At 30.1% G+C, this 11437-nt stretch overlaps 1 protein-coding gene across 1 annotated transcript; it reads left to right on the top strand.

Annotated features, from left to right (window-relative positions):
• Positions 1 to 7076: 7076 nt before the first annotated feature.
• Positions 7077 to 10808, top strand: LOC132756058 (uncharacterized). Its single transcript, XM_060747034.1, has 6 exons — positions 7077 to 7155; positions 8708 to 8786; positions 8972 to 9139; positions 9355 to 9522; positions 10074 to 10242; positions 10693 to 10808. Exons 2-6 carry the CDS (start codon positions 8723 to 8725, stop codon positions 10703 to 10705), a joined length of 582 nt encoding a protein of 193 aa, XP_060603017.1. The 5' UTR covers positions 7077 to 7155; positions 8708 to 8722; the 3' UTR covers positions 10706 to 10808.
• Positions 10809 to 11437: the final 629 nt, after the last annotated feature.

The following is an 11437-nucleotide window of genomic DNA, read 5'->3' as shown; positions in this document are numbered from 1 at the left end:
ACTTTAGTAACGCTCTTAATTGTGTTCAAGCGTTAATTTCGGAAGTTAATGTGACACAGAAAGAGGTTGAATTATTTAATGTTTGTTGAGAAGTCTGTATATCAGACGCCAGTTGAAGAATAGCACGCTGGTGGGACAGTATTACTTTGTTTAAATTTCTTTGGAATGGAAGAAGAAAAAATTCATTTAATTAATTAATTACCTCTTCAAAAGGGCCAAATTTAAAATGTTAGCTTTAAATTATTTTAAGCTATCTGGTATCCCACTAAAATTTGAATTTGGTATCAAAAATTTACGGGAAAATTTTAAAATTTCAAGAAATTGAATTTATAAAATTATGATGTTTTTTAATGGGCAAAGTTTAAAGGGATACAAAGGTGAAGTTAAATTTTAATAATAATTAAAATATCATAAAAACATTAAATTCTTAAAACATTTAAACAATATACATCTTTTTCGAGAGAACTTTATGAATCCCCCTTTGTGTAAAACTCCCAAAAATCTTACTAGCTTTAAATTCTCGGGTTTTCACCTTGGGGGCTTTGTTTTTTATATTGGGAATACTAAATAAAAATTAATTATTTAAAAATAAAAAAAATTTTAAAAAATGCTAAATCACTATATATTTTATTTTACAAATGTCCAGAGAGCACAAGAAGCAAAATGTAGTTCATCTATATGACCAAAGAGTAAATTTTCGGAAACTATAGCAACATATCAAAACGTTTTTGAAACGTAAAAATTATATTAATTTCGGGACTTAAATGGACCTTTAAGTTGAAATGCTTATAGCATTACTGTCATCAAAGGAACTTGAAATTAAATCCATAATAACAATGACTTCTAATTTTCTTTGAAATACTCCATCCCTATATAGAAAATATATATTTATGGATGGGAAATGTTATGGAAAATCGGACTCCAAAAATCAACAACGAAAAACTATGCTTTCATAGACCTGGTCAGTTCTTAATATCTAAATTCAGTTGTGTACATACTGATACGCTATTACGCAAGGGCGTATAAAAAGTACAGAGTTTCGAAAAAATAAAATTTCAAAAATAAAATGTAAAATCAAGAATTTAGACGTAGGTCGATAAACAGTTTTGTAGCTGCTAATTGATTCTATAGGCATACTTAGGATGTTACCTTATTCGAATATGTGTCATATATCATTATAATATGCTTACACAATAAATCAATGCTTATGAGAGAAGAGAATAAGCAAATATGAGCTTTGGAATGTCAATGGGAAGCCAATTTTTTCAGACTGAGTAATGCTTTAGATAATCAATGTTATAATGCTAATGAACCTCGTCAAAATCCAAATAATGATAAAGAAAATGTCCTGAAATCTGAATTATTATTTACATAACATGGACTATTTTTTTGCGAATGTTTCAACTCACTTCTAAGCATACAAACAGTTGCAAACTTTACGTGTTGACATCATTACGCGATGTACAAAGACACCGGAAATACCCGCTTAATGTTAAATACATTATAAGCATTTGAATAAATTAATTTGCTAGAATATCGTCATAAAGTCTGAAAATGCTAATGCAATAATGTTTTTTTCTCTTATTTTTGATATTCTTAAACATTTTTCCAAAGATCTCTTATTGGCTATACAGCTGAGCCTTTTTTTCATTTTCATTTTAAAAAAATCTTTGACATTTTGCAATAAGTACATTTATACTGATTTATTTTGTATGGAAGTCAATATTCTATTGTGTTTACGTTTTGCTACCTTTATCACAAATTATTTCATATTCATTACTTCTTTAAGTGTTAAGCATGTTAAATGTTCTACATCAATTTCTACAACATTTTGAAGCACATATTTTCCCCCTTTGAAAAGAGTTATTAATTTTTGAAACAGTGTTTAGCTACCCGTTGGATTGCACATTAAAAGCTTCAATAAATTAACTTAGAAACAAGATCCATACACGTCCTCTAGATACACAAAGTACAGTAAAAGTTAACGTCGAACGTTTAACAAAAATCCACTTATCAAAATTAAATAAAGTATGAAATTTCGGAAAAGTAAATTTAGTTTTAAAGTATTTTGTCGAAACTTGAAGAAAACAAATTTTAAAACATGAAATACACAAACAATGAATAAATAAATACATAACTGTACATACCTTATTACTTTGCTTCTTCTGCTAGATTTAGGAAGTGTTTCCTAAAATGTTGATTTTGTTTTAACACATCCAGCATTTATAGGGAATCAAACATTATCAGCATATGTAATTGCGGCTTTCATCAGCTTTTATCTTCTTTCTGTTTCAAGTAACAGTGGAAAAGTAAAACAAAAGTTTGTAAAGAATGAAAGTTATCACTTTCTGTTGTCACCATATTGAATCAAAACAGGCGTGTATGAACACATGTTCATAATGACACTTGTAATGTAATATTTGCATTTAATCGGAGTTTTACATAAAAGATGAAATGTGTATGCAGTCACGATTGATGTAAAGAACAGCACTAAATAAGGTGAAAATCAATTTTCATCTCTTCAAATCACTCCCAAGGACCAATGTGTTCACAAACATAATGCATGACGTGAACAGTTAAAAGAGCAACAAAGATCAAATAATTATAACATAAATGTTCAATCATGATTACGACTAATGATTCTACGATTATTGTTTTGTTTTACTTGGAGACGATATGCCTCTTTTAATGGAATGGAACTAACGAGATACATTGAAGGATCCATGATGACCGCCATATGAACACATCTGCGAACATCCAAAACTCGAAATTTTACCAATTCCTTCATATGTTACATCTTCCAAAAATGACAAATAATATGTACAAGTTATTCTGTTGAAGCTTTAACTACTGACATGTTCTTTTGTATATGTTTTTTGTTATTTTATTTTATTATTATTTTTTTGGAAACATGCATATTCAGTTCAGTAAGTCGACGCCACGTGTATTGAACAGTCTACTGGTAACATCAAATGAATTATCTCCGAACATTATCTAAGGCATAACAAATAGAAAGGAACGCAAATAATGATATCTACAATCATTAAAATCCAATGAGTATTGTTATATCATATGTTACCTTACATAACAAAGAGTATATACACGACTGAGATTTTTAAGTTGTCAGTTTTGGAGACAAATCTGATATGATGTGATTCATAACATGTTCGATACATACACAAAAGGTACCGAAAACCTGTACGTTCCACCGTCCAAAGCACTTTTATATAATTATATACAACAATCTAAAAAATCTTCATACAATATATAAAACCTGTGCCATAAATATCATATGCCATACACACTTGAAAGGTATCTGCAAGATGTTTCTCGTTTTGATATATTACAATGGAAAATTCACTCTTAGTATGCGTAAATATTTTATATGATCCATTGGGAGAAAATCAGATTTTTTGTTAGTAATGCAGGGCACGCTGTATGTATCCTCACAGTTGAAGAGTTATTTCTCCAAGCCAACACAAAATACAACAACAAGAAAACCTCATCTGAAACAAGAAGCAAACAACCCATCCCTTTATAAAGCCTAAAATTTGAAAATAATGTTAATCACCATATGGAATTTAATGTGTCCCGTGAGTGAAAATCCATGAAAAGCGGCATAGGTCCACAAGTAAAAAAAAAAAGTAGTCGTAGAAATCGTACGCATTATAGAAAATTAATGGTATAACTTTGATTTAATATGGTGATAATGAAAGTAAAGTGATAACATTCTTTCTTTACAAACCTTTGTTTTAATTTCCCTTTGTTTTTTGAAAAAGAAAGAAGATAAAAGCTGATGAAAGCCGCGATTACATATGCTGATACTGCTTTCTTTATCATTTTCTTTGGATTAAAACAAGGTTTATTAGAATTAAAACATTGTATATCCGGTAGCAGTCTCAATCTCAGTCTGAAAAAAGGTTTCCCAGTTGATAAAACCAAGCAATTTACACGTTATTAATTTGATCATATTTGCCAAACTCCTCACAGTGATTACCTTCCTTGGCAGAAATATAATCACTGCCTTCACAGACGTCAATGATGAAAAAAGTCACATGACGTAACGTCTAAATTCAAATGTAAATATCGAGCGTTAAATAGAAAATCTAACGTCATTTTTCTCTTTCTGTTTTATTTTTAACCTTGCGTACCTAAATTTGGTATGGTTTAACAAAAATGTACCATAAGTACAAATGAAAAATAAGTTCAGCAGGTAAAAAATATCTAATATTGATAAATATTGATAAAAATGTTTGTGATGACAAAGATATCTGTACTGATAAGGGGAGATCACTGCTTAGAAGATTGCATATTTGCTTACTTTCATAACCTTTGATTGATTGTGCATACACATTATCAAAATAGGTAACACATATATAAATGAGATAACATGTTAAGCATGCCTATAGAATCAATAAGCATCTTCACAAATTTTTATCGACCTACGTCCAAATTCTTGATTTCACATTTTATTTTTGAAATTTTATTTCACTGTTTTTTTTTAATATGCCCGTGCGTATTAGCGTTTTATTGGTACACCACTGAATTTAAAAATTTAAAACCGATCAGGTCTATGGAAGCACGGTTTTTGATGACCAATTTTCCATTAGATTCCCAATCCTTAAATACATATTAAACTATAAAGGGATGGGGTACTTTAATGAAAATCAGCCTTCACTGTAAATATTGACAATATTTCAAATGATGACAGTAATGCTATAAGTACTCAAGTTAAAGGCCCATACTGTCCCGAAATTAATGTTTTTGCTACGTTTCAAAAACTTTTCATCTGGATATCTTGATACAGCATGTACAGTTCCCAAACATTTACTTTTTGACCATATAGATGAACAATGTTTTGCTTCTTTTGCTCTCTGGACATTAAAATTATTATAGTGATTTAATATTTTACATGAAAGTCAAAATATTACTTTATTTAAGACACAGTAATGCACATCCAATATTCCGCCAATATTGAAGAGCATAACAGATTTATAAAACTGATCATTCAAAGAGCATGGGACATGAACAATGAATAACAGAACATAATTTCAAAACAAATTGCACATGTTACACATTCCGTTCATTTGAAACAAATATCATAAAGATATATGCTGATATCTACATGTATCTCATGTTCTGTATTAACTCGTGGATAGGCATTATTCAGAAATAAAGATACGCTACGATGACGTGTAAGTTAATAATAATAGGTTTGGATAACATTAAATCCATATAATGTTATAATAAAAGTTTAGGACGACATTAAGTTTATGTAACAAAATAAAGAAATAAATAAAAAAAATCTCTTGAAACGAAATAGCAAACGAAATAGCAAAATGATGGCTAAGTTAAACTAGAAATGTGTCCGAATATTGATTAACATTCCTGTAAATTTTGTTGATTCTAGGTCAAGTACTTTTAGAATTACATGCGACACAACATGAGAATGCACGGACGGACGGACAAGGGCAAATCATATTGCACCATCTTAGAGGGGCACACAAAAGTATACCGGGAAAATAATCAACTGTTGATGGTGTTTAAGAAAGGACGACATTCAATAACATACTGTATCATAATTACGATCAATTATTTACAGACGAAAATATAAAAAAAAATATAAAAAAAATAAATAAAACATGAAAAAATAGCACATGAAAACAGAATTAATAAAAAAATAGAAAAGAAATGAATACAAATAGTGTTTATTCTGTGATTAAAAAATGATTGCAGAATTCCTAGAATGAATGAAATTTATCAGTTTATTTTATTGTGACAGCCAGGTGGGCATCTGTCAAAACATCGTTAAACCTACTAAAATGTCAGCAGAATATTTTGTTCCTGACCACTTCATTCTGATTACGTACAATATTCATGTCATGTACAATGATTTTCAACGTTTAAATATCTAGCCTGTTTGTCAATCCAGCCAGTTTGTGAAATTGTTTTGAATAACGCCGTTAGGCGAGTGTTACACAAATAAATTAATCCTTTATAGACATATTTTTATGTTCAATTTTGAAACAGACATTCAGTTCAGAAAGGCGGCGCTACGTGTATTGAACAGTCTACCTAGGCCGCGCTATAGAAACATCAAATTAATTATCTCCGTACAAAATCGTTAATTGCTAAGGGATAACAAATAGAAAGGAATGCAAATAATGATATCTAGAATCATTTATGTCCAATAAGTATTGTTCTATCAAATGTTACCTTACATTACAAAGAATAATCACACGACTTAGATTTTCATCTTGTCAGTTTTGGGAACAAATCTGATAGATAAATATCACGAATCATACACACTTGAAAGGTATCTGCAAGTGTTTCTCGTTTTGATATACGACAATGGAAAAGCATTCTTGGTTTACGTACATATTTTGTATGACCATTTAGCTCAATAGAGAGAGAATCAGATTAATAAGTAATGCGGGTTGCACTGCTTTTATCCTCGGTCGAAGAGTAATTTCTCTTTGACAATTGATCTAGGACATTGAGTCATATGGTCACTGGTTTAAATTCTTGTTGGACAAGTAGTCAGTCGCTTGAGGAGTAATAAGTAGTTTCTAGCTAGTTATAAAAAAAGCTGCTTAGGTTGATATGTTAAGAAATTGTGTTAAAATCGGCGTAATAATACACAAACAGACACAAACAGACCTAAATACCTAAAAAAAAACACCAAGAAACAAAAAAACCCACCTCCTAAAAACCATAACAACACAACAAGAACAACAACAAATAAATCCAAAACATATACACATGAACATGTCAGAAGCTAAAGCTTGACTAGAATAACTTGTACATGTTATTAATTATTCCGGAAGAGGAAATTGCAAATTCGTTTTGCGTTTTGAACATTTGTATATATGTATACCTATATAGCGGTCGTAGGAAACGTATTCATTATAGAACATTAATGTTGTAACTTTGATTTAATATGGTGATAATGAAAGTGATAACAATCATTCTTTACAAACTGTTGTTTCACTGTCCCTTTGTTTCTTGAAACATAATGAAGATAAAAGCCTTATGAAAGCTGCGATTACATATGCTGATAATGTTTGATTCCCTATAAATAGCTGGAAGTGTTAATACAAAATCAACATTTTAGGAAATATTTCCAAATTCTAGCGAAAGATACAAAGTAACAAGGTATGTACAATTATGTTTTTATTTATTGTATATTTCATGTTTTAAAATTTGTTTCGACAAAACGCTATTAAACTGAATTTACTTCTTTTTCGAAATTGTGTAGTTAATTCAATGTTAATCAGTGGAATTTTGTTAAACGTTCAGCGTAAACTATTAAAAAAATTAGAAACTTCATTGGTGTGATTTTAGAAGATTTGAATGAATCTTGTTTTGATTTAAAGAAGGATTGAGTTGAAGTTTATATTGTGATATCCAACGACCAGCTAAACACAGTTGAAGAAATTAATATAAATCTTTAAAAAAGGGGCAAATATGTGTTTCAAAATGTTGATTTGAGATAAAAGTAGCAAAACGTAAACACAATTGTATTTTGATATACAAAATACTAAATCAGTATAACTGCATTTATTGCAAAATGCTAATCAATTAAAAGAATAATGATGATAATTATAGAACTGAAATGATCTAAGTACGTAAAGTTTGCTAAGAAGTTAGTTGAGACATTCGTAAAAATATTGTACATATTACTAAATAATAATTCAGATTTTAGGACATTTCCATTATTATTATTTGTTTTTTAACGAGGTTTATGAATATTATAACATTGAGTATCGGAATTAGCTGAAAGAAAAATGGCTTCCCGTTGATATACCCAAGCAATGTTCATGTAATTAATTTGATCAAATTTGCTTACTCCCTTCTTTCATAGATTTTGATTGATTGTGTATACATATTATCAAATTAATTAACACACATATTTCCTAAGCATTCCTATAGAATCAATTAGCAGCTATTCAACTGTTTATCGACCTACGTCCAAATATTTGTTTTAGTTTTTTTTTTTTTTCTTTTTTTGATTTTTTTTTTTTCACTGTTTTTTTTCATATGCCCGTGCGTATTAGTATATTAGTAGATACGCCACTGAATTTAGATATTTAAAACCGACCAGGTCTATGAAAGCACGTTTGTCCATAAAATTCCCCATTCCTTAATATATATTTAACCATATAGCTAGGATGGGGTATTTCAATGAAAATCGGACTTCACTGGTATTATTGATAATATTTCAAGTTCCTATGATGACATTAATGGTATTAGTACATGTACTCAAGTAAAAGGCCTATAAAGTCCCGAAATGAATGTTTTTGTTACGTTTCAAAAACTGTTCATCTGGATATCTTGTTACAGTTTCCAAAAATGTACTATTTTGCGATAAAGATGAACCATCTGTTCCTTCTTATGCTATCTGGAAATTTGTAAAATTATAGTGATTTAGTATTTGACATGAAAGTAATTATATTACTTTGCTATATTAAAAAAGACACAATAATGCAGATTCAGCGCTACTTTCTTCAGTTTTTTAACATCTATCATAAATACTCTAAAGCTATTTTTAAAACGCAATTTAAACACATTGACATTTCAAATGAAGTAAGTAAATTAATTCAGAAATGTATTTATTTTACCCCACTAAATAGTCATGCCTCTGAAATACACGTTTACCAATCTCTTCTACAATGTGATGATTGTAATTTATTTTATTAATTTATAGGTCAGATATCGCATAATGATGAGCCTGGTTTTACTCAGTATTACCCTAGCCGTTTTGTTGGTGGATTCCTCTATGGCTGGTAATTATCATAATTAACATAATAATTAATTCAGATGAATGAAACGCTTTAAACGCTATAATATTGAGCTGTAAGAAATTTTTTTCTTACTGTCTCTTATAATCTTTCTCAGACATGCAAAAACTGTAATTCTCAATTAACTTGTAATTTGTTTTAAATTTTCTGGAATAATCACCACTTTGCAGAACTAACATGTCACCGTTGGACTGAAGAAGACAACAACGTGATGGGACCAAGTCGTACACCAGAGGATGAAAGACAATATTGTGAAGGTGTCTTGGGTTATATATTTACACAAGGAAAAAATGAAGAGTATCCAGGATGTGGGGAATGTTGGTGTTGTAAACCATTAGGTATATTAACTTAAAATGTCTTTTCAGATTTATGTATTTATTTAGTTTTATATGGCTCACTTAATAATTTTTTTATTTATTTATCTGAGGAATTGAAGGGTTTAAGTAATATTTTTTGTACTAATCAGATATGTTCTTTCTCTTATTGTCCATTATATTTTTCAGATATGCGAAGTCTTGCATTTCTTAATTATTTCCGAGTAAATAAATTGCAGATTTAGTATGTCACCACTGGACTGAAGAAGACAACAACGCGATGGGACCAAGTCGTACACCAGAGGAAGAAAGTCAATACTGCGAAGATGTTTTAGGTTATACGTTTACACAAGGAAAGAATGAAGAGTATCCAGGATGTGGGGAATGCTGGTGTTGTAAACCAAAAGGTATATTGATTAAGAATAGCTTTTTTACGTAAGTGGTTTTTTAAGTGATATTTGACTGACTAAACTACATTCATTTCTTTAAATTTCAAACAACCAAATGATCTATGTGAAGAATTGAAGGGTTTGTTATTTTTTTCGTCAACGGTATGTTTTTTTATTTCTCCCCTTTTTCCCTACCCCATTTTTCTTGCCGCTTGCTTCCCATGCGCCTTTAATTCCCATTTAGGCCTTTTTTGTTTCTTATTGTTTTAATTATTGCATATCCCTCTCCTTCTTCTGCCGCCATTTTTTCCACTCCCGGTCCTGGTTTGGTGCCGTCCGGGTGCACTGCTTTTGTTGCTGGGGTATGTCGGTGCCTGCGTCTTGTGAACATTGAATTTGTCTTGTTGATCTTTCTTCTATTTTTTAAGTAATATTTTTTGAGTTGCCAGTGATGTTACTTCTCTTTTAGTCCATTATATATATATTTTTTTTTACTGAAATGCAAAGTCTTTAATTTGACTTTGCTGTGCATTTCTTTAATTTTTTCCGGAATAATCACTACATTACAGATTTAGTATGTCACACCTGGACTGAAGAAGACAACAAAGCTATGGGACCAAGTCGTACACCAGATGATGAAAGAAAATATTGTGAAGGTGTCCTAGGTTATACGTTTACACAAGGGGATAATTATTACTACCCAAAATGTGAGGAATGCTGGTGTTGTAAGCCAGAAAGGTATATCTCATTTTTCCTTAATTGATACTGTATCCCTAGAAACTTTCGCGGAAACAATATTTCGCGTTTACGATAAGGACGTTTTTTTTGGAGAAAAACTTTCGCGCAATCTTAGTGACCGCAAATTTCGCGAATATTAAGTCACTGTGGTACAAAGAATACATATTTCTTATATCAAATCTTTAGGAATACAGTATATCATTTCATTTAAGTATGTATTTCCTACTGTTCCGTAAAAGATTTTACTATCGTTCCGCATATAATTTACCTTTTTCCCGTAAACAATATATATGTAGTATTTTGAAATTTTTCAGAAAAGGATTTTTAAATCTATTTTGATGTTTAATAAATATAGCAATTCGTTCTTAAATTTCATTTTTGTCCCGGTATTGTTCATTATACTGACCAAGTGTTTTATGCATGGGTAGCTTTTTGTTTGTTATTTTGCAGTACACCTTTTTAAAGTGCAAAGATGGCTACTTCACTCAAAGAGCAAACACAATTTTCTGGACGAAATATATGATTGATTTTATTTATCATGCTCTTTAATAAATGATTAAAATGTATTTGTTGAAGTTGATCAATTTTTTTCTTTACATGAAATAACTTCCTATTAAAACCTACAGGACTACTATCGAAACAATGAGAGTGTTCGATGAATGAGAGACAATTTACATAACTATTGTCCTTAACATGCTGAAACCTAGTGTCCATTGCCACCAGTATAAAGCCAAGACAGCTTGTATATCATGCGTGCAGTATGAACGACCGCCGGTATTCAACCTTCTAAATCCCAGTATTTCTTAGAATAAAATAAATAAATAAATAAGTAAGTAAATAAATAAATTAATTAATAAAGAAATACATAAATAAATAATACCAACAACACCCTCGCAACCCAAACAAAAACAACGACAACAAATGAGAAAAAACATAATAAAAGCAGCACACAAACCCAAAACAAAAAAAACAGAAACCACTGACATCCACATCTAAGTGAAGTAACAAAAACAGAACTAATTGTACTTTGATAAACCGCATACAAAACAATTGGACACTATTTATAAGCCAAGTATCTAGAATGTCACTTTTTAACTATTTAAGGTAAAGAAATTAATGAGCCTCCCTAAAAAATCTTAAATGCGAAAAACACATCCAGATCAGAAACATGAGTAACGTAAGCCTGAACACCGCA

This window comes from Ruditapes philippinarum, unplaced genomic scaffold (assembly GCF_026571515.1).
Source record: "Ruditapes philippinarum isolate M1 unplaced genomic scaffold, ASM2657151v2 ctg149_1_1_1_1, whole genome shotgun sequence".
Classification (NCBI taxonomy): Eukaryota; Metazoa; Mollusca; class Bivalvia; order Venerida; family Veneridae; genus Ruditapes; species Ruditapes philippinarum.
Note: the sequence above shows the minus strand (reverse complement) of the source record. Positions and strands in the feature narration are given on the sequence as shown.

What these genes read in the sequence shown, in the direction of transcription:
- LOC132756058 (XM_060747034.1), top strand. Translation starts at nt 8,723, where the DNA reads ATGATGAGCCTGGTTTTACTCAGTATTACCCTAGCCGTTTTGTTGGTG. An exon ending in TTGGTGTTGTAAACCATTAG is followed by an intron (nt 9,140 to 9,354) that starts GTATATTAACTT and finishes AATAAATTGCAG; the next exon opens with ATTTAGTATGTCACCACTGG. An exon ending in CTGGTGTTGTAAACCAAAAG is followed by an intron (nt 9,523 to 10,073) that starts GTATATTGATTA and finishes ACTACATTACAG; the next exon opens with ATTTAGTATGTCACACCTGG.